This window comes from Oncorhynchus mykiss, chromosome 13 (genome assembly GCF_057628025.1).
Source record: "Oncorhynchus mykiss isolate SJ-2025 chromosome 13, ASM5762802v1, whole genome shotgun sequence".
NCBI lineage: Eukaryota > Metazoa > Chordata > Actinopteri > Salmoniformes > Salmonidae > Oncorhynchus > Oncorhynchus mykiss.
In genome coordinates this window covers 32,233,938-32,260,285 of record NC_143034.1, presented here as the reverse complement: position 1 = coordinate 32,260,285, position 26,348 = coordinate 32,233,938, and the positions used below count along the sequence as shown (strand labels likewise).

The window sequence follows — 26,348 nt, the reverse complement described above, 5'->3', positions numbered from 1 at the left end:
AATAGAAGACTGCTTCAGAGGGAGAGAAGAGGAAATAGAAGACTGCTTAAGAGGGAGAGAAGAGGCAATAGAAGACTGCTTCAGAGGGAGAGAAGAGGCAATAGAAGACTGCTTCAGAGGGAGAGAAGAGGCAATAGAAGACTGCTTCAGAGGGAGAGACGAGGAAATAGATGGGGAGACAAAAAGATGCTGCAGGACATTCTCTACTACTTTCTACAGAAATGTTGCCTTCACTACAGAAATTAAGTTGAAAAAAATGTAATTAAAATGTTTTATTAATTTTTTATGGTTACTGGTTGCTCAATCCTGGGTTATTACACATTTCTGTATTTCCTGGTTACGTCAAACAAAATCGATCGATCATTTCTCTTTTAAGTGCCTCAGCTGTGGAAAGAAAGGCTGTGTCCCGCACAGAAAGAGTTAAGGATGGCAACACTCCCCACCCAGCGGTGAGCATAAGCTGTTAACATTTAGCTGAGGGACCAGTGTACCTCTGTGAGGCGGGGGATGTGCAGGCCCTTGCCGTGGTCGCCGGCGGACTTGCGGGACTTGCCAGGCCAGGCCCTTTTGCGCTGGCTGTCGGTGAGGCCCGACCAGGAGAAGACGTCGTGGTAGGCTAGGTCCAGGTCGGCCGGGTCCACCGCAAACTGGCAGATGAGCTTAAGCAGGCAAGCCAGGCAGTCCAACAACCACTGAAGGAGAGAGAGATGTGACCTGTGTTAACACTCAACACTAACTACAGAACATTATTTTTCAAAACAATGAAGGACATGGTTTTATTTCTGTCCTGTTCATTTCCCCCCATGTTTTTCATATATATATTTTAGGATTGTCCACTTTGAAATTGGAAATCATCCACACCTCATAAAGCAGTTTTCAATGTGTGAAAAACTGTTTTTTTTTTAACAGAATCATTACCACTCGTCATATGACTGTAGAGTACCGAGACTTCAACTTGATTTAGTTTAATCTATACAACCCATTCTATTCCATTTCTCCCACGTATTATAATGTGTTTCTGATCCACCCACCACTGTCCAAGACTCCTGGTCCTTGGGCTCCAGAATGGCAGAGTTGAAAATCTCCAACAGCAACTGAAGCCCTCCAGACGACACAAACTGTAAGAAGAGAGCAACAAAAAAACAAACAGGAAATGGAGTTGACGTGATGGATAAGTGGTTTGTGTAAGAGTGTACAGTATGAGAGGTAGTCAGTTTATAAAGAGGCGTACCTTGCAGCTCCAAGAGTTCTTACTGTTCTCTATCTGGTCCTCGCTGGAGTCGTCAGAGTCTGGGTACAGGTCACTGTAGCTCCCCTGGACACACACGGACAACACAGGGGTCATTCATATGCGTGTTTGAATCAGTGAGCAGAGCAAGGGTGTGCATATGTGTGTGAATGTGGGTGTTCATGAATGAGAAAAAAAAGGTGTTTGAGTGACAAAGTATATATATTAAAAATTAGTCCCAGTAGTACCGTGGACTCCCGGTGGATGCGTCGGTTGGGCTTGCCCAGGGCCTCGATTATCTCCAGGGCGTACAGCAGCTTGTGGGGGCTCTTGATTCTCAGCAGGTCCTTCCAGCACAGACCCTCGCCTCCCTACGGACAGACGGAGAACACACACGAGACAGGACGCATATCTTTATGTTGTCATTCATTGGTGAGCAAAGTGGGTCAGAACAAGGACGGCTCATTGAACAACTCAACTAAATTGGCAGGCCCTTGATATGTTGAATGAGGTGTGTGCGTGACGGGCTGAAACGAAAATGTACACCCCTGGGGCCCTGGGAATGTTTAAGAAATACGAGCAGAAACTAATGAGCAGGATGCAAAGGGATAAGCAGGCCAGCATGAGCAGGGGCACAACAGTATTGGGGAGAGTGACGGCGTGTAAGGGGAGCGCGACGGCGTGTAAGGGGAGAGCGACGGCGTGTAAGGGGAGAGCGACGGCGTGTAAGGGGAGAGCGACGGCGTGTAAGGGGAGAGCGACGGCGTGTAAGGGGAGAGCGACGGCGTGTAAGGGGAGAGCGACGGCGTGTAAGGGGAGAGCGACGGCGTGTAAGGGGAGAGCGACGGCGTGTAAGGGGAGCGTGACGGCGTGTAAGGGGAGTGTGTGTGAGAACAGGTGACGTACCGTGTCATCGGCGATGTTCTGGAAGGCCAGCAGCATGTTGGGGCAGGTGGGCAGCAGCATGAGCAGCTCCCAGACGCGCCTCGACAGGTTTTCTGCATGGAGATGCAGCTCCTCACATCGTAGGTTCTGGAGAGTAAAATACAATACATTTTCATTTAGATATTTGTAACGCGTTATTTTCTGCTGTCACAGTGACAGAACCCACACACCACACAGCCATAGAGCAGCCGCCTTGGAGCAGTACTATAAACACAGCCGAAGGCAGGCACACACTATAGGCAATACCTCATTTTGATTCAAGTAATTGTGTTAACGTTCTGGTCAGATCAGATGAGTGTTAGATGTGAGGAAGTGAAGAGTGTGAGAGGAGAGAGGAGAGAGAGAGAGAGAGAGAGAGAGAGAGAGGAGGGAGAGAGAGGAGGGAGAGAGAGGAGGGAGAGAGAGGAGGGAGAGAGAGGAGGGAGAGAGAGGAGGGAGAGAGAGGAGGGAGAGAGAGGAGGGAGAGAGAGGAGGGAGAGAGAGGAGGGAGAGAGAGGAGGGAGGGAGAGGAGGGAGGGAGAGAGAGGAGGGAGAGAGAGGAGGGAGGGAGAGGAGGGAGGGAGAGAGAGGAGGGAGAGAGAGGAGGGAGGGAGAGAGAGGAGGGAGAGAGAGGAGGGAGAGAGAGAGGAGGGAGAGAGAGAGGAGGGAGAGAGAGAGGAGGGAGAGAGAGAGGAGGGAGAGAGAGAGGAGGGAGAGAGAGAGGAGGGAGAGAGAGAGGAGGGAGAGAGAGAGGAGGGAGAGAGAGAGGAGGGAGAGGGATAAATGCAAGCAAAGGAGAGAGTGAGTGACGTACAAACAGCACACTGGATAACCCCTCTCTGAGTCCCTGTGAAGGGAGAGACTATAAAAAGCACTGACCGCCGGGTGACTTTGCATTTCAAAACGAGACGGCTCCCGCCGCTGTGACTAAAATATACACGTTGACAGATGAGCACCTTACATCCTATGTATTACACACCCGAGGGTCAGTCCTAAATGGCAACTTATTCCCTACACAGTGCACTTACTTTCGACCGGAACATATGAGCCCTGGTCAAAAAATAGTGCACTATCAAGGGAATAGGGATGGCATTTGGGACATGCAGTACGTTTTACTGGACTATCAAACGACTGCCAGAAGACCATTGGACAGTCGTGATGCATTATGCATGATGCACCTGGAAGGAAGAGCCTACTTTATATTCTGGAAGGGTTTTTTGTTCAAAGACTATTTCACATTTAATCGGATGGAGAGTATTTCAAGTCTGGTTTCTATGTAGCTGTTTCCAAGCTGCTTTTTCAAATGCTCTGTTGCATTCTTATTTCCTTAGCTATATTATCAAGGGTATCTAAGACTAAAAAAATTTTAAGATATACAATGTAACCCATCCCCAAACATACCCCCCCATATCTACTCCATCACACACACATTTTTGATGGAGATGCCGAATTGGACTCTTCCCCCCCAACATACAACCCCCCCACACACACCGCGTCCTGCCAAACCCACTTTGTCTCCGCCCCACCTACACACACAAACCATTGGACTGTAAAGGGCCTCCTCTCACAGAGCACTGGGGGGCTTAAAGCAGTCTGGCATCTCACATACCCTCAACATCCCCTCACACACAGCCCTAAACCCATACGCACACTCCATGACCCACCTCGGGGCTGTCTCCCAGAGCACTGGGGGGCTTAAAGCAGGCTGGCATCTCACATACCCTCAACATCCCCTCACACACAGCGCTAAACCCATGCCCCCACAACACGCACACTCCATGACTCACCTCGGGGCTGTCTCCCAGAGCACTGGGGGGCTTAAAGCAGGCCAGCATCTCCAGCAGGTCGAACAGGGTGGTGAGGTGGGGCTCCTGGAGCAGCAGTAGCATGGGGATGTGCTCCTTCTGGGGCGGGGGGAGACACGAGGCCGGAAGCTGCACCCCCTCGCCCTTACGCTCCCGCCGTGGGGCGCCCAGCGAGACAAACACCATCTGTAAATGAGGAGAGGGAGAGGCATGAGTGCCATAGCTGAAGGGGCCAATCGTTTGTTATTAGGCATTGCGGCTTTGAAAGAGATATCGTTCACGTAAAACGCTGCATATGGTCGGCTCAATCGGAAATGGCCTTCAAAAAGCCGCAATGCCTAATAAACCTGCCGATCGGTTTGAAATCCGGTTTGAAAGTGCAGACTGCCAAGTGTGTGTAGGTAGTTTACCTGCATGTCTTTGAAGCCCAGCTCATGAAGGGTCTTCTCATCGTAGTCCGTGGTGAGCTCATGGCCAGAGGAGATCATTCTGACCGGGCCCATCAAACCACCTGACGGAAACACACACAAACACACACATTAGAAACACAGACTGGCGAAACACCCAATACTAAAAGCGGCTTCTGATCCATTAACTTGTTCCTTTCCCTTGGTGAAAAACCATGCCTCAGATCTGAAAGGACGGCATAGAAACGGTGTAATCCTTCCTTCTGAGGTGATTACCTCAATAGATCACTGAAGGAAGTGTGCATTTCTAATGAGGGGGTAAGGAAACCATTCGCTACATAAGAATTGCCAATTAAATTCAAGACTACTGACACCACAGGCCCTGTTTGAATCCCCCTAAAATACTGATACAAAATACACGGTGAGATCAGAGATTGCTTCAAAAGGGGAAGGATGCAACAGCCTTGAGGAGAATCTCAATTGCATTTCCTTGATCCCATCCAATCACATACTCTTTATCCAATTGTTTTTTTGTTTTTTTAAAAAGGTGAGGAGAGGATGCGAGGAATCAAGGAAAAGCAATCGAGATTCTCCATTGGTATTGCCGCCACACTGGATCAGGGGTCAAAGGTTAGAGGTGACAGACCTGGGAAGTCCCCCTGGCGGCTGCTCTGCCCAAACTCCTGCAGCTGGGCCTGCTGGTTCATCTGCTCCTTCTGCAGGTTCTCGTACCAGTGGGTCACCTCGGCGCGCAGGTCTGCCACCTGGTCACTGGGGTACATCTCGATGGTCATCTGGTACCACATACACAGGTAGGAACGTAGACACACACACAGACAGACGCACACACACACAGACAGAAAGAAAGGGCGAGACGCACGCGCGCGCACACACACACACACACACACACACACACACACACACACACACACACACACACACACACACACACACACACACACACACACACACAAAGGCAAGTGACCAAACAGACACACACAGACACGCACACACAGAAAAAGTGTGTTAGAACATCAAGAATGAGAACACAGCATTCTTCACAGTAGTATCACAACAAACATTTATACTCCGTAAAAGCATGAAATTAGCTTGCACCAATTGTTTCCATTCATTTTGACATTGTGGCCTGTAGATTTTCCCTAACACCACAGAACACAACAGCAACAAGAGCATTTGAGTGTTTCCAAGCGACCAAGGGTTAATAATTAAGTACCAAGATGCTGGGTACTTTCTTGGGTACCTTGTCGGGCAGGCCGGCGGGCTGGCACACGATCCTCAGTGGCAGAGACTGCTTGTCGCTCAGCGCCTTCAGGTGGCTGCTGATGCCCGTGCCCTCGATCTGCCACTGACGCAGGTGGTACGCAAACCTGGAGAGGGGGCAGGAGACAAAGAGAGTGTTGGGGGTGCAGAGAGAAAGTGAGAGAGCGCCAAAGAGAGACACGGTTCTTCGTGCTGGTTGAAATTAGCGTGGGAGTTGAGTTGGGGGGAAAAGTTTGGGTGAAGGGTGGATGGGTCAGGAGAACTGGACCAAGAGCTTGTCCTGTAGCTCTCCAGGTCCAGGGATGATCTCTACTAGGCCAGGCGGAAATATAGTTGATGATAAGCAGCGTGCTGGTTAAGTTTAGAGGTTCAGGGCTTAAAGTACACAGGTTGAGAGGATGGAGATGAGGAGCATGTGTCTCTCTCTGTGAGAGAGTTTCGGTGCGTCTGCTTGCGTACATGCATTTCTGTGTGTGGGTGTGCGAGTTCCCAACCTGCGTCGGAAGGCCTCCAGGTGGGTCTTGAGCATGAGCAGGCCCCTCTCGATGACGGTGAGGCTGGAGTGGGCGTCCTTCTCCAGGTTGGCCGAGGTCATCATCAGGCTCTCCATGCACTTACTGATGAACTCCTGCTCCTTCTCCAGGCCCGTCTTACCAGCTGGGGGACGGAGACGGACACGCAACCGCAGAATCAATATCGGCCAAGATCGGAAATCAGTAGGTCATCGCGGTGACTCCTGATAGGCACGTTGCAATAAGCTGAGCTTCTAGGAAAATGTCTAAAACCGCTCATTCAAAATAATGACTATAAAGTAGGATGTTTTGGATCTGGACGTGCTGCTGCGGACAGGGTTTTCACTTCCTTTTTTGCAGCAATATAAAACAAGGGTGTTATGGTGGAGAAATTCTACTACGAGTCTTCAACCATGTACCAACTGAAGGTCCACTGACCGTTAATGTAGTAGGAGTTGATGTACTGGATGGCAGCGCGGCTGATGTCTGCGGACTGGGCCCTGAGGGCGATGCCCCACAGCTGGTCCATGCCACACAGCTACAGAGGAGGTGGTCAAAGGTTAGAGGTCATGGACAAGCATTGACAAGGTGACAGCAGGGTTGAGAGGTATGGACGGGCCTGAAAGTTACCAAACACCGATGACACAAACCGTGTGTGAATAAGAGTGTATGTGTGTATGACCAACTGTACTCGGGTGGGTGTGTGTGTCCCTGTGTGTGTGTGTTTGAATCCTTCTCTGTAATGTGATTTGTGGATTCAAATAAAGTGTGTGTGTGTGTGTGTGTGTACCTCGCAGTTGGAGCCGCTGTCGTAGGCGCTGGTGGCCAGACGGGCCAGGTTACAGAGATGCTGGAAGAGGTTGAGGCCCGTCATGCTGATGGTCTCTGGCTTCAGCTGGGGCATCTGAGGAAACAGGAAGTATTAAGGGCAAACGGTATTACAATGACAGATTCTGAGACTTTAAGACCAACGCTTTTCAACGATTTGGGCAACTTTTCAGATTTGTTTCCCCCCGGCTAGTGAATCACTTTTCAATGACCTTTCACAATGAATTGACAACTTTGGGACTTTTTAAATGACAACCTCCGCCCACCCCTTTTTTTGTTTGTTACAGATTCTAGCTATCAATTTGTTTAATTGGTTTTTAGCTCAGGTTCGCCATCACAGACCACGTTGGAATGACCCTTGTCCAACACCCCTCCCCACTAAGACCAGATGGTCCAGTCCGGTCGTACCTTTTCCAGGAAGAGGTGTTTGTAGGTCTCCATGCCCATGGCGTGCTGGTCTTTGCTGCGGACCTGGTTGAGGAACCAGTGCAGCGCGTCGTCGTAACACTCTCCGTCCTCCACCAGGCAGTGCCACAGGATGTCCACCTGCTCTAGACTCAGTCCTGAGGGAGAGGAGAGGCAGTTAGCGTGTTCATATACTAATACCCGCTGTTATATATGCACACATTCACTGCTGGGGAGAGGAGGAGTTAAACTGGTTTCAGCGTTGGTACACAACCACACACACACTTCCCCGACTATAAGGGGAAGATGAGCGTATCACTCCCACACTGGATCCACAATAGGCACACAACCACACAGGCAGATAGTCATGTACACCACATCCACATTTTCACATACAATATAAATGGTTCCCAGAAAAAATTGGCTGCAGTATTAATCCTTTTGTGTCCTGATCGGGCGCCACCATAAGACTGCAGGGAGTCTCCCAGTCTACCTTTAAATCCAAAAATATTAGCTCCCCTTCACGCATACACAAAAGCGTGCAAACACGCACACACACATACACAAAAGTCACACACACACACAGCTATGGATAGAGTGAATTAGCTAGGTAGATCCAGTCACCCCTCTGGAGACGCCAGAGGACAATGAGGTCTCTGTTGTAGGAGAGAGAGGCTCATCAGGTTGCACATCTCCTCCAGGGCCAATTCCATTCCCAGGGTGTAGCCAGCCAGCCATAGAGGGAGAGAATGATAGGGAATGTTTCTGTTGAACTGTATGTGAAGACTGGGTAATGTAACGGAAAGCTGGAATAAGCCTTCCTTATTGGACTCGTCATGGCTGAAACACTCGCCGTTTCATTCTGTTTCGCTCCATTTGGTGCCTAATGAACACGACCCTGTTGACTTACTGAAGTGGTCTGGGGAGCCCAGTGTGGAGAAGACACAGGTCAGGAACTGCAAGCGAACTTGGACTTCCGCACTGTGGCCATACCTGTGATCACATAGTAATCAAAAGAACATATTTCAATAATGAACTATTCTGTTTCCTTTTGAACTGCAACGTCACTCTAACGTCCATTCCAATGCACTTCACATTTCAAATAAGGAAATCAAAAAGACTAGCCACGCCCTCTGTGGTTCTGTCAGGACAAAACATGCACGTGTCGTTTTGTCTCGGCGGTCCCTTAAAGCAGCCAGCACCTCCCGAGCCGGCCACATACACAACCACAGAGTCACTGTCCGCAGCCATTGCACACCAGAACCGCACTGCAGCGAGACTGGTCGGCTTAATAAGCTGCAGTTACATTGGTGTACCTACAATACATGCTGTGTTACCAAATATGTTGCCATACTCCACAGTAATAAGACTGTTACCGTTATATAGTATAGTTACAAGGCATTGGGGGTGGGGGTAGGGTAGTGGAGAGAACGGGTGAGTTACTCACAGGGCAAACTTGTGCCTCTGCTCTCGGACTTCCTGGATGTAGTGCAGCAGGTTCTCAAAGAACAGCTTCATCATGTGCAGCTCCTTCTCCGCCCACCTGAAAGACACGACACCAAAGGGTGTGAGTTCGGAAATTCATTATCGGCTCCGATTTCGGAGCACTCTCGCCCGAGTGTAGCCAGAGCGCAGAATAACTGATAACGGCCGTTGAATATGGCCGGTGTACGTAAACGTCTGCAAAACAAACGGAATGAAACTGTAGCCAGCAGCACAGTTACAGTCACCAACGCTGTGGATAACAGCCTAACAGCTCTGCTAGTAGGGAAGAGTAAAATGGTCAGAGTGAGGTGTTCTAGCATTTGTGTCTGGAAGTAGCTTGCAAAGCTAACCAACGTTAGACAGTTAGATTGGGTGCTTGACTGCCGTGTGAGAACACTCCTAAAAACGCTCAGATCAACCCTATTCCTCGGCCAGAGCGTCCAGTGTGCGCTCTGAACGCTCCGAGTACAAAACAATCTGAATTTACGAACGCCCTGACCGTACTCTGGCAGTCCAACGTGAATTTACGAACGCCCTGACCGTACTCTGGCAGTCCAACGTGAATTTACGAACGCCCTGACCGTACTCTGGCAGTCCAACGTGAATTTACGAACATACCAAATGTCACAAAAACAGTAGTTATTGTCACAATATGTCCAAATTTGTTGCATTGCCAATGTTATTCTGTGATGCCATGTAATGGACAACGTTTGTCTGTTCTAATCATGCTGAGGGTGCGATGCTTACATGGTGATCCAGTGGGTGTCGTAGCTAGAGCCGAACTGCTGAAAAGTGCCGAACAGTTTGGGAAGGAGGCGCAGGGAGACGACCACAGATCTGTGGGAGAGAGAAGCATGGAGCTTCACATAACAGCCAGCCAACGAAGGGATAATACAAAATCATTTGACATTTCAGAGCTATGTTGTTCACACAGACATACACGCTCATATATATATGCGCGCACGCACACACACACACACACCTGTGGTGGGCTAGGTTCTCCAGGCAGCCCTCGATGAAGCGCATGCGGATCTGACGGTCGGTGAACCAGCACACCAGAGAGCACAGGAGCTTCTCCGCCTCGTTGATCAGGCCCTCCGACAGGTGGATCTGACGGAACAGGGAAGAACGGAGAAAGGTCACTCGCACCTCTTTCCAGACTTCAGAATATCACAACAGATCCTAAATTAATAGCGATAACTAACCTTAATAATAAAATGAGCTGCTCCTCGAAACCTAAAGGAGGAAGTGACGCATTCTCCTCTAATACGTTGAGTATTTAGTAGCTGACAAAACGTGTTTGCCACACAGTAACCAGGTTTCCATCCAACCATTTTTATCCAAGTAAAGTACCCGTAGAAAAAAGAGTTTTAAAAAAAATACCTCATAACAGGCCTGATTTAAACTGTCAAATTGTTGGGAAATTCCCTAAAAAGTCAACAAACAAAACTAATACTCGAGACAAGGGTGGATACTTTTTTTGGGTCGCCGATTAGAATATGCAACAAATTGCGGTGCAAATTGCACAGTTGCTGATAGACTAACCATGACTTTGAGATACATTTACAGCCATGCGATGCTGTGCGTGGTCTTGTCACTACAACTTGAAAAAGCTTGCACAGTTTAGTAAGCTCCAGATGAAATCATTTTTAATGAACTTCACAGGGTGGTGAAAGTTGACAGTAATGAGCTTGATGCTCCTTTCCAATAAATATCAAGGGTCTTCATTTGTATGCTGGTGACATGATGATCGGTGATTGGCTGCCTATAACCAAATAAAAATTCTCGCATTGTATTTGCGAGCTGTTGACTATACATTTGCTAGTTATCACAGACCTTATGTGCCAAAACTATCGACCGAGTTAATTAAAGATAGGACACTACTCCTACTCCCCCCCCCCCCCCATATAAGACATGTCTATGTCCTGGAAAGTTGGCCAATACATCATTCTAGTCACATTCTAGTCACATTAGCGCACGTTAGCATCAACTGTCCTGGTATAGGGACACCGATCATATAGAGGTTAAAAATGGGATGGAAAAGCTGACTTTTTTAAATGTATTTTTATTCGGTGAATGAACATTTAGACAACAAAATGTGTCACTTGTTTCTGGGAACTCAAACTCTTAACGGCTTCTATGCCGCTAGGCTTCAAGGCTGTCTGACTACTAGAATGCTACGTGCTTTTGCACAGCAAGACAGTCGCCAGCAGAATGCTTTCTTAGTGCACGGTGTAATCCAGTGTCACGGTTCTTACCGCGTCCTCATCCTGCACCAGGTCCCAGAGCAGCGTGTTGCCCTTCTTGCACACGTTGTCCAGGTTGATGTCAGTCACGGCGTGGCCAGAGTACTGGTGCTTGTGGACCTGCGGGCCTGCAGAGGAATAGAACACAGCCGCTGGTGAGAAAGAGAGCCATAAAAAAAAGTTCAGTAAAGACTTACTGAAGTGCTAAAATGTCAAGCTCAAATATCATGCTAAAATGTGGCAAGGATGACAACAAACCGAGTGACACTAAGAATGGCAATAAGAAAGCAGCCATATGGAACGCCAGACGGTCACGTTTACAGGTAGAAGATGATTTTGTATTATTTAGCAGACGCTCTTATCCAGAGCAGTAGTGAGTGCATACATTGTCATACTGGTCCACCGTGGGAATCGAACCCATAACCCTGGCGTTGCAAGCCAGGGGCGGCAGGTTGCCTAGCGGTTAGAGCGTTGGGGCCTGTAACCCAAAGGTTGCTGGATCAAATGCCAAAGCTGACAATGTACAAACCTGTCATTCTGCCCCTGAACAAGGCAGTTAACCCACTGTTCCCTGGTAGGCCGCCATTGTAAATAAGAATGTGTTCTTAACTGACTTGCCTAGTTAAATAAAGGTCCAAATTTAAAAAAATAAAAGTGCCTTGCTCTACCACTTGAGCTACACGCGATTAACTGATGGTGAAAGCGTTTGACTGGATTGGCCCATCCAGACGATTAGTAGAACCATAACTACATGATTTGTGCCGCTGTAAACTGAGGCCCGTTATTGGTGTGCAATTAGTTGGGCGAACCGTTCCGCGAGTAGGGTATTCTGTGAATTTTCCAGCCACGATTTCTGGGAAACCTGGGAATTTTGGGCTAAATTTAAGTCAATTCACAACCCTAGGTGCACCGTGCAGTGCAGCCTACCTTGCACCATGTGCTCGTGGTAGATAGAGGCCAGGTTGGGCAGGTGCTGCTGCAAGTGGGAGCTGAGCTCGGCGTGCGAGTTGATCTGCACCAGCTCCTCCTCACAGCCAGACTCCTCACCGTCAAAGTCGGCCATGTTCTTCTCCGACTTGGCGCTGATCTGGGAGCTGCTGCAGGACACGTCGTCTGCGCTCAGCATGTCGTCCGCCATGTGCCTGGTGGATGATTCAATGTTAGAAGGGCAATGCATGTTGTCGTCACTTGAATAAGCCTAAGATTCACGTTGCAAGGAAAACAAATACATTTACACTGAATGTACAAAACATGGCTCTTTCCATGACAGACTGACCAGGTGAATCGAGGTGACAACTATGATCAATTACTGATGTCACTTGTTAAATCCACTTAAAATCAGTGTCGATGAAAGGGAGGAGACAGGTTAAAGGATTTTGAAGCCTAGAGGCAATATTTTTATTTAACCAGGTAGGCTAGCTGAGAACAAGTTCTCATTTACAACTGCGACCTGGCCAAGATAAAGCAAAGCGACACAAACAACAACACAGAGTTCCACATGGAGTAAACAAGCGTACAGCCAATAACACAATAGAAAAAAAGAAAGTCTATATGCAGTGTGTGCAAATGGCGTGAGGAGGTAGGCAATAAATAACGAAGGAGTTACTGTTTATTACAATTGAGACATGGATTGTGTATGTGTGCCATTCAGAGGGTTAATGGGCCATACAAAACATTTAAGTGCCTTTGAACGGGGTATGGTAGAAGGTGCCAGGCACACCGCGTTGAGTGTGTCAAGAACTGCAACGCCGCTGGGTTTCACACGCTCAACAGTTGCCCGTGTGTATCAAGACTGGTCCACCACCCAAAAGACATCCAGCCAACTTGACAAAACCGTGGGAAGCATTGGAGTCAACATGGGCCAGCATCCCTGTGGAACGCTTTCGACTCCTTGTAGAGTCCACGCCCCGACGAATTGAGGCTGTTCTGAGGGCAAAACGGGGTGTAACTCAATATTATGAAGGTGTTCCTGATGTTTTGTACACTCAGTGTACATCTAGTTCCTCATGACAAATGTAGAAATTATTGACTGGACACTTCTACACATCTATGCAACTACAGGAAACTCAACTTGTCTACGGGTGGTGTCTAGACTCATTTGGACGCCGACATAATTGCTAGTAGTTGGTCCTGATTCAACATGTAGAATCGGCCACAGACAGTTTGTCTTGGTTGGGGTCTGTAGTCAAAAGAAGCCTTAAAAAGAACCTCATCTCCCGAGGCAAATTTGACAAACATAGAACATTGTGAAAGAGGAGATACAAAGAAGATAGCAGGTTAGCGTAAAGAAAGCAAAAAGAGATGGTGATAGTCTTACCCTTCGTGGTGGTGGTGATGGTGGTGATTGTGGGGCCCGATGAAATGTCGGCAGTTGAACAGCTCGTTGCCCATGGCATCCCCCAGGAAGTCCCCGGGGCAGGGCAGGCAGGTCTGCTCCTGGGGGCCAGGGGCCATTTGGGATGAGGGGCCTCCCATCTCTGAATGTTGTTGTTCGGGCCCATCAGGCCGGGCCGAGCAGGCGTCCAGCATCCTCATGCGGCCCTCCATTGATACCGCAGCCGTTACCATGCCGACGGCTGCCTCGGGGTTAAAGGGCAAACATTTGGGTTTTGGTCCGTCTCCTGCCCCTCTCTCGGCCCTGTCGCCATGCTCCTCCACCAGCGCCTCGCCCGCTTTCCGCTTCCTGACCTCCGGCTGGTCCCGGGGCTGCTTCTGCGGGCTGCCCTCGGCCGCCACGCCCCGGTTGTTCCCCTCTTCATCCTCTTCGTCGTCCTCATCTTCATCATCATCTTCGTCATCTTCCTCCTCCTCCTCCTCCTTGAGGACCTCGCTGTCAGCCATGTCATCAGAGTGCAGCTCACTGCCTGGGCTTCCCGCTGACTGGCTGGCACGGCTGGAGCCCGCCTCGTTGCTGGAGCCCTCGCTGTGGCCACTGCTGCTGCCGGGCCCACTGCTGCCCTCCTCCATGCTGTTGGCCGTCTCGTCCGAGCTGCCCTGCATCGACTCCTGGACGGGGCGGAGAGAGGAGACCAAATCAGTTCCAGTTAAACCGGCCATACATCAGAACCACGAGACGGGGATATTGACTTAGATTAGCTTTTTGATAAAAAGTCTAAAAAGTTAGCTATTGGAGACAGAGGCTAGGCAAACAAAAAAACAAGGCATGGATTTCTGAACAGCACTGGAAAGTAACAGTTTGCTACTAACAACAATTCCCATTAAAAGTATTGAGAACGTGCATCACTTGTTTCTCCAGCTAGATGGCGTGAAAAGGGTACTGGAGTGCTACTAACCTCCGTGTCAGAGAGTCTCTGCTGGCCCCGCTTGCTGCCGCCCATCATCTGCTCGTCCATCTCCATGTCGCTACCGCCGCTGTGGTGAGTGTCGCTGTTGTCACTGCTGTCCGGGCTGGCCGCTGGGGAGCCTGGGTAGAGACGAGAAGCAGAGGCTTGATGCATCAGATTCCGCATCTCACAAAACATAAGGTAGTCTATATACAGCAGATATGTTTAAGAGCATATTTATCTAAGCAAGTGGTAAACCATGGTTATTGGTATCTAAAAAAGGTGTTCAAGGCTTTTGTTCCATCCCAGCACTAAAACATTCGATTCAACACCTTGATTAGTGCTGGACTGGACCACTCACTTAACAGCACCGGAGTTGTTGACTACCACTGATCAAACAAAAGGTATATCCCCTTGAAATACACATACACAAACACCACAAACCATCGTACCTTTCTTGTTGCCCATGGGGACGTTGGTGCTGAGCAGCGAGGCGAAGGAGCTCTGCTTGGAGAGCTGGGCCTTTGCGGACAGGGCGTTGTTCCACAGAGCCTTGATCAGCATGGAGGCCAGGTACAGGGTCTGGGGGAGCAGCGTAGAATTACATACAGAATCACAATTATAGGATCTTTATGGTGGGAGGTGTCCAAGACAAAGAGCAGCTCTGTTAGTTAGACTAGGTGTATGTGACTATAAAGCTCCTTATCAAAGCATTTTTTTTAATTTTTGTATTTAACCAGGTAGGCCAGTTGAGAACAAGTTCTCATTTACAACTGCGACCTGGCCAGGATAAAGCAAAGCAACAGAGTTACATGTGGGATAAACAAAAGTACAGTCACTAACACAATAGAAAAATCTATATACAGTGTGTGCAAATGGAGTAAAGAGGTAAGGCAATAAATAGGCCATAGTAAATTAACACTGGAGTGATAGATATGCAGATGATGATGTGCAAGTAGAAATACCGGTGTGCAAAAAGGCAAAACAAAGTAAATAAAAACAGTATGGGGATGAGGAAGGTAGTTGGATGGGCTATTTACAGATGGGCTGTGTACAGCTGCAGCGATCGGTAAGCTGCTCAGATAGCTGATGCTTAAAGTTAGTGAGGGAGATATGTCTCCAACTTAAGCGATTTTTGCAATTCGTTCCAGTCATTGGCAGCAGAGAACTGGAAGGAAAGATGGCCAAAGTAGGTGTTGGCTTTGGGGATGACCATTGAGATATACCTGCCGGAGAGCGTGCTACGGGTGGTTGTTGCTATGGTGACCAGTGAGCTGAGTTAAGGCGGAGCTTAACCTAGCAAAGACTTATTGATGACCTGGAGCCAGTGGGTCTGGCGACGAATATGTAGCGAGGGCCTGGCCGACGAGAGCATACAGGTCACAGTGGTGGGTAGTATATGGGGCTTTGGTTACAAAACAGATGGAACTGTGATAGACTACATCCAATTTGCTGAGAAGAGTGTTAAAGGCTATTTTGTAAATGACATCGCCGAAGTCGAGGATCGGTAGGATAGTCAGTTTTACGAGGGTATGTTTGGCAGCGTGAGTGAAGGAGGCTTTGTTGTGAAATAGGAAGCCGATTCTAGATTTAATTTTGGATTGGAGATGCTTAATATGAGTCTGGAAGGAGAGTTTACAGTCTAGCCAGACACCTAGGTATTTGTATTTGTCCACATATTCTAAGTCAGAACCGTCCAGAGTAGTGATGCTGGACGGGTGGGCAGGTGCGGGCAGCGATCGATTAAAGAGAATGCGTTTCGTTTTACAAGCATTTAAGAGCAGTTGGAGGACACGGAAGGAGTGTTGTATGGCATTGAAGCTCGTTTGGAGGTTTGTTAATACAGTGTCCAAAAAAAAGTCAGATGTATACAGAATGGTGTCGTCCGCGTAGAGGTGGATCAAGGAATCAAGAGGGACATCGTTGATATATACAGAGAAAAGAGTCGGCCCGAGAATTTAACCCTGTGGCACCCCCATAGAGACTGCCAGAGGTCTGGACAACAGGCCCTCCGATTTGACACACTGAACTCTGAAAAGTAGTTGGTGAACCAGGCGAGGCAGTCATTTGAAAAACCAAGGCTGTTGAGTCTGCCGATAAGAATACGGTGATTGACAGAGTCGAAAGCCTTGGCCAGGTTGATGAAGACTGCTGCACAGTACTGTCTTTTATCGATGGCAGTTACGATATCGTTTAGTACCTTGAGCATGGCTGAGGTGTTGCACACCGGAGAAGGTACGGTGGGATTCGAAATGGTCAGTGATCTGTTTGTTAACTTGGCTTTCGAAGACTAGAAAAGGCAGGGCAGGATGGATACAAGTCTAACAGTTTGAGTCTAGAGTGTGTCCCCCTTTGAAGAAGGGGATGACCGCGGCAGCTTTCCAATCTTTAGGAATCGCGGGACGATATGAAAGAGGTTGAACGGACTAGTAATAGGGGGTTGCAACAATGACGGATAATTTTAGAAAGAGGGTTCAAATTGTCTACTAGCCCAGCTGATTTGTACGGGTCCAGGTTTTGCAGCTCTTTCAGAACATCAGCTATCTGGATTTGGGTGAAGGAGAAGCTGGGGAGGCTTGGGCAAGTAGCTGCGGGGGGGGCTGGTGATATGTAGATCAAATCACACTCAACATTTGATTGTCCACTCCTCGCCGTGGCCTAAATTTGCTTAGTGTTGTGTTGTGTTTCCTTGCCACAATACTAACTAGTATCGCGATACTGGCATCTTCCCGGATCGAGGTCATTCGTAGAATACCATCAACTACCATTGGGCACTCATGGTGTGTGTGCGTGTGTACCTGTTCGGTGTGCGCGCTGGGGTGCAGGCCGGACACCAGGTTGAGGACGTGGCGCAGCGGCACCGGGTCCAGGTTCTTGATGAGCGAGGGGAACAGGTCGTGGATGTAACGGCTACAGTGCTTCAGCTACATGGGGAGAACAGATAGAGAGGCAGGGTCAAGGAGAACATCAATGGAAAAGAACAAAAATAATTTAATGGATTATGATAGCAAAACTAATTGGTAGAATACAGTAAAGAAAAATAAGTTGCTGCTCTAGGATTAGGTCCCTCAATTTGATTAGAGGCTAAATGTATCCTACAAATCCGCATTTCTACGCTGAAAATCTATATACATGCGGCCCCTGGTGTTTAGGACCTAGTTACCTGAGCTGCAGCCCAGATGCAGTCCACATGCTGGGTGCTGAGCCTGCCCTCTGCGGCAAGGAAGTTCAGGATCACTTGGCACTGCTTAATTATCTGGGACGACAACAAAGAGGCACAAAGACAAACTCTGCATTATAACAGGGGAGTTAAAACACAGATTGCCCATAAAAATGTAGCGAATTAGTGTAAGAACGACTTGGAATGGGAAAACTCACCTCTATGTGCAAATTTGGTCCAAATATGTGCTCCACTACATTGTTGTTGATTAGCCAGTCAGCTAGTTCCTTTGCTATTGACCTGGAGGGACAGTTTGAGGTACGCTGCTTTTACGGTCCGTGACGCAGTGCTAAATCAACTCAATGGACTTACGTTTCTTTGTAAAAATCGACACAACTGACTTGAGTTTCATTGTAAAAATCAAATCAATTGACTTACGTTTCGGTGTCGGACACCAGAGACTCGTTATTACAGACATCGTTGAAGGTGTGGAGCTGATTCTGTGGGGAGAAAACGAGTTGTAAAAATGTAATGAATGTATGTATGCATGTACACACCAGTGTAAAAGTCTTAGTTACATTAAACTGAAAGTCCTAGTGAAGCTTTAACAATGTACACCTGTGTCAAAAACAAAACAGCTGTCACAACGTGCTTCACAGGAACCCGGCCTAGACTCCTCCCAAAGAGCAAGCAACACGGCAGTGTGTGAGTCTCACCGTGATTTGGCTGAGGCCGGCTAGCCTCATGGTGAGCGTGGGGGACATGAAGTATTTGAAGGCCAGGTCCAGGCTTTCCTTGTCGAAGCACAGTGCGCTGTCCAGCGGCTCCTTCACCGTGCTCCACATCAGGTCGGCCATGTTGCGTGCAGCGCTCTGACGCAGCTCCTGGTCCGACAGCTTGCACAGGTACCTGGGGAGGGACACATTTGGAAAGAAGTTACTTGTGAATTGAGTTAACTTTGTTTAAACCAGGAAGTTTCTTCATTAGGAAATACTTTTAATTTGTTCTGTTTAGTTTTAAAAAGTAGAAGACATGGTAGACAGGTTGGACATAATGACTGGACAAATGGGACTAAACAGTCAGGACTAAGTGTGGGGCATCTATCGAGGCTGGCTGCAACACTCAGATGAGAAGCACCGTGACAATAGTTGGCTACAATGAGAATCAAGTCTTTGCGATCAATAAGATACAGTATGTATCTTTTTAATAACTTCTGAGAAAAACAAACATTTTGCTCAATTCAGGAGGAAGGAGTGATACGCTATAAGGTGTCAATGCAATGGAGTCAGAAATTTACATTTTATCATTCTTCGTCGACTAAGGATCAAAATGACTAAGGAATGTTCCATTTGGACATCAGGACCAGTTAAACCAGCCCACCCAGGTCACATGACAGAGGTATGACGAGGCCTGCGAGATGTCTGGCTGCTCCAAGGTCATGTGAGGAGAAGCTGACTGGAGCACTGGCCACTGTTACCATGGCGAGGGAAGCTCTTCCTAGCAACACCAGTTGGTGGCACAGCAAGAGAGGGCTCTCAGCTGCAATTGCTTCCCATCCAGAAAAAATATATATATACAGTCAAGTATCTGACCGAATTTTGAAATTCAACTCAAATACAAAAATATGCTTGCTTTGTAAGAGCATCCACTAAATTCATCCTTGATTTATGCTAATCGACTGCCAATATGCTGGATTACACCATTTGCATAATGTCCCCCTAATACTACATCCAATATTCAGGGGAGCATCTCTATCAAGTGCGTTTGATTGTGTGTTGGAAAGTGGCGGGCGAGTTGAACAACACCGCACTGTGTATACAAAACTCAATATGCATCTCAAACAGCCCCTTGGGCCATTTCTGACGAGAGGAGCTCCGACTGCAACAGCAACTCTCCTCTCCTCTCACTGCCCCATTTTCTTATTCTCTTACAATGACTGCAGGAAAAAAAGCACTACGCAGAAGTATGGGATGCCATATTGTATAGAGCTGTATTTGATGTGGGGAAAACGGCATGACCTAACATTAACCATTATATGCAATAAAAGATGTGTGATTCAATCTGTATTGACACATGCCTAAATAGGGATTTCAAGGCACTAGTGAAAACTCACTGGCGGCGAGAAACTAATGAAGACTTAATGATCCTCACTCTGAAGTAAATAGAGATTTCACCAAAAGAGTTTCATTGATATGGAGAGTGTGAACTTACCGTATTACATACGTGCGGAACGGTATGATGTGCTGCATGACGGCGGGAATGTGCAACCATATTCGGATCTGTGTGTGCGTGGAGAGAACAAACAGAATTGGAATCAGACCAACATCCCTTGAGATGTGTGGGAAGCAGTGGAAAACCTAAAAATGGATGCCACTTTAACAGAGCTGGCTGACAACTGATCATTCACTGCAATTACTGACGGAGAGAGCATTCACAAATGAAACAGCTGTGCTATAACATAGAAACTGCATCAAGAACATCTGCATATGGAGCTGAAACAGCATCTGGAGGTAGTGGTAAATATGTCCAGGATTGGGTGGCTAAATATTAGGCGGTTGGGTTGGGCTGCAATGTTGGGTGTCTGGATTAATTTGTTGGGTAGCTGGATTCATTTATTGGGCGGCTGCCAAGTGGGCTGTGGTGCCATTTTGGGATCAACTCCTACTCACATTGGAGACGATGGTGATGAAGGCGTGGGCGATGGGGAAGGGCAGGCTCTCCGGCGTGCCTGACTCAAAGCAGTCCTTCATGAGCGACAGACCGTGCTTGCCACAGAACAGGCAAACATAGCGCAGCAAATGCAAGGGGACCTCCACATCCTGGTCACGGGGAAAAACAAGGTCAATGCAACTTTATTGTCCACACGGAAGTGGAAAACTAACTTTGGCTTCATATCGCAAATCATAGTGGAAGAGACTAGCGTGATTGGTGCAACTCAATGGTTTCAAGTGGTTTCATACCCTCATCTCCTTTTGGTTTATCAGAACTATAGATTGAAAGCAATATGGTGGATGGATGTATACTGGGAATTTGCTTTCACTTGTCTAGTTCTTTCACACCATCTCATGAAGGAGAAGAGATTATGGCTTTTTTGCAGCCTATTCAGGAAAGAGTACGCAGACCAGAGCTGGGTACATAGTATATGAAATCTTTGAGCATTTGCTTAAACCTGACTGGTGTGCCAGATAAGTAGGGAGCTTCATCAATAAGTGTATCGATGACGTCTTTACCACAGTGGTCGTACGTACATACTCCAACCAGAAGCCATGGATTACAGGCAATATCCGCAATGAGCTAAAGACGCTTATAAGAAATCCCGCTATGCCCTCCGACGGATGTGGCAGGGCTAGCAAACTATTACGGACTACAAACGGAAGCAGAGCCGCAAGCTGCCCAGTGACAGGAGCCTATCAGATGAGATTAATTACTTATATGCTCGCTTCGAGGCAAGCAGCCCTGAAGCATGCTTGAGAGCACCAGCTGTTCTGGACGAATGTGTGATCACGCTCTTCATAGCCGATGTGAGTAAGACCTTTAAACAGGTCAATATTAATCTGGCCGCACGGACGTGTACTAAGAACGTGTATTAAGAACGTGTAATAAGAACATGCGCGGACCCACTGGCAAGTGTCTTCAATGACATTTCCAACCTCTCCCTGTCTGAGTCTGTAATACCAACATGTTTCAAGGAGACCACCATAGTACCTGTGCCGAAGAAAACTAAGGTAACCTGCCTAAATGCCTACCGACCTGTAGCACTCACGCCTGTAGCCATGAAGTGCTTTAAAAGGTGGGTCATGGCTCACAGCAAACACCATTATCCCAGAAATCCTAGACCCACTCCAATTTGCATAATGCCCCAACAGATCCACAGAAGACGCAATCTCTATTTCACACCACACTGCCCTTTCACACCTGGACAAAAAGGAAAACCTACATGAGAATGCTATTTATTGACTACAGCTCAGCGTTCAACACCATAGTATCCACAAAGCTCATCAATAAGCTAAGGATTCTGGGACTAAACCCCTCCCTCTGCAGCTGGATCCTGGATTTCCTGGCGGGCCGCCCCCAGGTGGTAAGGGTAGGTAACAACATATCTGCCACGCTGATCCTCAACACGGGGGCCCCTCAGGGGTGCGTCCTCAGTCCCCTCCTGTACTCAGTCCCCTCCTCAGTCCCCTCCTGTACCTCAGTCCCCTGCGTCCTCAGTCCCCTCCTGACTGCATGGTCAAGCACTATTCCAAAACCATCAAGTTTGCTGATGACATAACAGTGGTAGGCCTGATCAACACCGATGAGAATCTATAAGGAGGAAGTCAGACCTGACAGTGTGGTGCCAGGAAAACAACCTCTCCCTCAACATGATCAAGACAAAGGAGATGATCGTGGACTACAGGAAAAGGAGGGCCGAGCATGCCCTCATTCTCATCGACGGGGCTGTAGTGGAGCAGGTTAAGAGCTTCAAGTTCCTTGGTGTCCACATCTCCAAAAAACTATCATGGTCCAAACACACCAAGACAGTCGTAAAGATGGCACGACAATGCCTATTCCCCCTCAGGAGACTGAAAAGATTTGGCATGGATCCTCAGATCCTCAAAAAGTAATACAACTGCACCATAGAGAGCATCCTGACTGGTTGCATCACCGCCTGTTATGGCAACTGCTCGGCCTCTGACCGCAAGGCACGACAAGCAGTACCAGAGTGCCAAGTCTAGGTCCAAAAGGCTTCTTAACAGCCTCGACCCCCAAGCCATAAGACCCCTGAACAGCTAATCAAATGGCTACCCAGACTATTTGCATCGACCCCCCCCCCCCCCCCCCCCCCCCCATTTTTACACTGCTGCTACTCTATTATCAATGCATAGTCACTTTACCTATATGTACAGTACCAGTCAAGTTTGGACACTTACTCAATCCTGGGTTCTTCTTTATTTTGACAATTTTCTACATTGTAGAATAAGTGAAGACATCAAAACTATGAAATAACACATAAGGAATCATGTAGTAACCAAAAGTGTTAAACAAAACAGATTTTATATTTGAGAATCTTCAAAGTAGCCACCCTTTGTCTTGATGACAGCTTTGCACACTCTTGGCATTCTCTCAACCAGCTTCATATAGAATGCTTTTCCAACAGTCTTGAAGGAGTTCTCACATATGCTGAGTAGTTGTTGGCTGCATTTCCTTCACTATGCGGTCCAACTCAACCATCTCATTTGGATTGAGGTCGGGTGATTGTGGAGGCCAGGTCATCTGATGAAGCACTCCATCACTCTCCTTCTTGGTCAAATAGCCCTTAACACAGCCTGGAAGTGTATTGGGTCATTGTCCTGTTGAAAAACAAATGATAGTCCCACTAAGCGCAAACCAGATGGGATGGTGTGTCGCTGCAGAATGATGTGGTAGCCATGCTGGTTAAGTGTACCTAAAAATTCTAAATAAATCCCAGACAGTGTCACCAGCAAAGCACCCCCACGGTTCACATGGGAACCACACATGCGGAGATCATCCGTTCACCTACCCTGTGTCTCACCAAGACATGGCGGTTGAAACCAAAAATCTCACATTTGGAATCAACAGACCAAAGGACGGATTTCCACCGGTCTAATGTCCATTGCTCGTGTTTCTTGGCTCAAGAAAGTCTTCTTCATATTGGTGTCCTTTAGAAGTGGTTTCTTTGCAGCAATTCGACCATGAAGACCTGATTCACGTAGTCTCAGCTGAACAGTTGATGTTGAGATGTGGCTGTTACTTTGTGAAGCATTTATTTGGGCTGCAATTTCTGAGGCTGGAAACACTTAACGAACTTAACCTCTGCAGCAGAGGTTTCATCATAGCACTTGACGGTTTTTGCGACTGGCACTTGAAGAAACGTTCAAAGTTCTTGAAATGTTCCAGATTGACTGAGCATCATGTCTTAAAGTAATGACAGACTGTCGTTTCCCTTTGCTTATTTGAGCTGTTCTTGTCTTGCCATAATATGGACTTGGTCTTTTACCAAATAGGGCTATCTTCTGTATACCACCCCTACCTTGTCACAACACAACTGATTGGCTCAAACGCATTAAGGAAAGAAATTTCAGAAATTAACTTTTAACAAGGCACACCTGTTAATTGAAATGCATTCAAGGTGACTACCTCATGAAGCTGGTTGAGAGAATGACAAGAGTGATAAAAAAAAATTCACCAAGGCAAAAGGTGGCTACTTTGAATAATTTCAAATATAAACTATATTTAGATTTGTTTAACACATTTTTGGTTACTACATAATTCCATGTGTAATTTCATAGTGTTCATGTCTTCACTATTTTCCAACAATGTAGAAAATAGTAAAAATTCAGAAAAACCCTGGAATGAGTAGGTGTGTCCAATCTGGTACTGTACATATTACCTCAACTAACCTGTGCCCCCGCACACTGACTCTGTACCGGTACCCCCTGTATATAGCCTATTCTTTTATTATGTTATTTTTTCTATACATTTTTTTACTTATGAGTAAATACTTTAAAACCGTTAAGGGCATGTAAGTGCCGCCCCGGCTTTCACTGCCGGGGCGGCAGGGTAGCCTAGTGGTTAGAGCGTTGGACTAGTAAGGTTGCAAGTTCAAATCCCTGAGCTGACAAATCTGTCGTTCTGCCCCTTAACGAGCAGTTAACCCACTAGGCCGTCATTGAAAATAAGAATGTGTTCTTAACTGACTTGCCTAGTTAAATAAAGGTTAAAAAAAATGTAAGTCTACTGTATTCGGTGCATGTGACAAATACAATTTGATTAGAGTATTCCATTGGTTTTATTACAGCTGGGCAATATCAATTAAGCACAGAATACTATATGAACTTTATCCTCTAAAAATATCCCTTAAAAATGTTTAATATGGTGGAGAGGTAAGAGCTGGAAAGTTATTAAATTAGCCGAGACAAATTATTGTACTCCAGGGAAAGATCGACAGTACTTGGAGGTGGAATGAGCCTCAATTTAATAAAAAAAACTCTAAATATACTGCAGACACATTTCACACCTCATGTGTACGTTGGCCTGAAAACCACAAGAGGGACCTGAGATCAGTGTTTAGAGAGCCGTCTCCCCTAGTCCTAAAGGAAACATTTGTAATTGGACCCCTGAGGGAGAACTATTCTAGGACCTATTGTTAACCAAATCTACACCAAACCTCCTCGAGTGAAAACCCATTACAACAACCTGGGAACAGTGTTCAGAGTACTGCCTCCCTACTCTCCCAGTCCTAAATGGGTTCTGGGCATGCCACTTTTCATGCAGCTTCCCAATAAAATATAAATAGAGCCAAGATGTCATAAATCACTAAGATGAGTAACATGACCACAGGAGAGAGGAGAGGGGACTAGGAGGAGATTGGCGAATGGTCAAACAGGCAGCCCAGACATTAAGGCAATGGGATGCATCCCAAGTGGCACCCTATTCCCTATATAGTGCAGTACTTTTGACCAGAGCCATACGGGCCCGGGTCAAAAGAAGTGCACTCTAAAAAGGGAATAGGGTGCTGTAAAGAGTTAGAACCGACACAAAGCGACGATCAGGCAGATTGAGTATTGTGTTTTCCTTACGTTCATGTCGCAGAAGGAGCCGAGGATATTGCTTTCATGAGCAGAGATGTCCTGGAAAAAGGAAACAAAAAGAAAGTATGACGAGTATATTGTATACTGAGAAATGTTAGAGAACATTTTAGAACAGGATGACACCAATGTCATTGTCAAGTATTAAGTACCCCATGGAGACAAATACTGATTCCATAATAGAGTTGTGTGTATGGCCGCATGTTACGCTTTTACCTCTATGGTGCAGTGTGTGTTGTGTCGGCGGTACATATTAAACCATTAATGCTTTGGTGGGGTGGGTGTTGTGTAGGGGGGAACCATATTATTAGTTTACCTCTACAGTGGGGTTTGGGTATGTATTGTGTTGTATCAGGGTGTGTCATTCCATTACCTCTATTGTGGGGTGTGTGTTGTGTTTGTAAGCCGTGTACAGTGGGAACTGGATCTGGAAAATCTTGGCAGCGCAGAGCAGCAGCTTCTCCCGGTCCTCTGTGCTCCACGAGTCAAACATGTCCTCCTGAGCCTGGCTGTCCGTACTGCTGCTAGCTCCAGCCTCAGACGCCCCAATACCACTACTACTTTCCTCTGGCTTGGGGGCCTCCTGCTGGGCCTTGCTTGTCCCCTGGACTGGGTTCTGGTTGTTGTTATTCTGGTTCTGCTCCGGTGCGTCCCCGGCGGCGTCCTCCTCCGCCGAGTCCCTCTCCACATTCAGCGGCTCGTCCTCAACAGGCGAGGAGGGCGGTTGCTGGGGGTGTGGCCCTACTCCAGTTATTCCACCCTCTCCCTCGCCTCCCCATTCTGTCCCGGGCCCCTCCGTGCCACCTGCGGCCCCGTCCCCGGTGTCAGTGACGCCCCGTTGGCTGTTGGTGCTGCAGAGGCGGTCCCTCAGGCTGGTGACCTGAGCGATGACCAGGTTGATGAGGGCGTAGACCAGCTGGTTGAACACCTCCAGGTGCTTGTACTCCTTGAAGCAGCATAGACATTGCCTGTGGAGGGAAAGGAGGCGTGGCCAGAGGGATTGTGTGAAATACGAATCACGAAGACCCACCAGTGAGTCGCATTCAACTCCTACTGGGGTCACAGTTTGAGGCTGACTCATTCCATTTGGATGGTCAAAGAATCAAAACGTTTGGGAACCATAAAAAGGCAATGCACGGTCCACACTGCAGTGAACTGTAGCTTCTGCTTGTGTTGGCCTCAACAACCAGC

At 47.5% G+C, this 26,348-nt stretch overlaps 1 protein-coding gene and 1 non-coding gene across 10 annotated transcripts in view; both read right to left on the bottom strand.

The window, feature by feature from the left end:
- LOC110486004 (ubiquitin carboxyl-terminal hydrolase 34) overlaps positions 1-26,348 on the bottom strand; it is a 57,821-nt gene that overhangs the window by 24,261 nt on the left and 7,212 nt on the right. For 3 of the 9 annotated variants that reach the window (XR_016485825.1, XM_036940655.2, XM_090196032.1), the window contains exons 3-33: positions 25,531-26,125; positions 25,149-25,199; positions 20,235-20,384; positions 19,777-19,844; positions 18,282-18,474; positions 18,004-18,065; positions 17,784-17,865; positions 17,569-17,661; positions 17,204-17,329; positions 14,858-14,987; positions 14,415-14,545; positions 13,439-14,127; positions 12,049-12,263; positions 11,134-11,249; positions 9,858-9,985; positions 9,623-9,712; positions 8,838-8,933; positions 8,301-8,383; positions 7,394-7,548; positions 6,948-7,061; positions 6,596-6,695; positions 6,140-6,302; positions 5,599-5,752; positions 5,011-5,158; positions 4,368-4,468; positions 3,940-4,143; positions 2,135-2,260; positions 1,477-1,599; positions 1,232-1,315; positions 1,032-1,118; positions 492-692 (exon numbers count right to left, since the gene is read on the bottom strand). Coding sequence is in view for 8 of the 9 variants with exons in the window: in XM_036940655.2 (XP_036796550.2) it covers positions 492-692; positions 1,032-1,118; positions 1,232-1,315; positions 1,477-1,599; positions 2,135-2,260; positions 3,940-4,143; positions 4,368-4,468; positions 5,011-5,158; positions 5,599-5,752; positions 6,140-6,302; positions 6,596-6,695; positions 6,948-7,061; positions 7,394-7,548; positions 8,301-8,383; positions 8,838-8,933; positions 9,623-9,712; positions 9,858-9,985; positions 11,134-11,249; positions 12,049-12,263; positions 13,439-14,127; positions 14,415-14,545; positions 14,858-14,987; positions 17,204-17,329; positions 17,569-17,661; positions 17,784-17,865; positions 18,004-18,065; positions 18,282-18,474; positions 19,777-19,844; positions 20,235-20,384; positions 25,149-25,199; positions 25,531-26,125 (4,858 nt within the window). In the remaining variant the exon portion in view is untranslated. Of the gene's footprint in view, positions 1-491; positions 693-1,031; positions 1,119-1,231; positions 1,316-1,476; positions 1,600-2,134; positions 2,261-3,816; positions 3,880-3,939; positions 4,144-4,367; positions 4,469-5,010; positions 5,159-5,598; positions 5,753-6,139; positions 6,303-6,595; positions 6,696-6,947; positions 7,062-7,393; positions 7,549-8,300; positions 8,384-8,837; positions 8,934-9,622; positions 9,713-9,857; positions 9,986-11,133; positions 11,250-12,048; positions 12,264-13,438; positions 14,128-14,414; positions 14,546-14,857; positions 14,988-17,203; positions 17,330-17,568; positions 17,662-17,783; positions 17,866-18,003; positions 18,066-18,281; positions 18,475-19,776; positions 19,845-20,234; positions 20,385-25,148; positions 25,200-25,530; positions 26,126-26,348 lie in introns of those variants that run through there. The other 6 variants (XM_090196033.1, XM_036940658.2, XM_090196035.1 and 3 more) reach the window with 4 other exon arrangements.
- On the bottom strand, positions 8,559-8,692 carry LOC118938574 (small nucleolar RNA SNORA70). Its single transcript, XR_005035782.1, has one exon. It is a non-coding gene; the product is annotated as a small nucleolar RNA SNORA70 (small nucleolar RNA).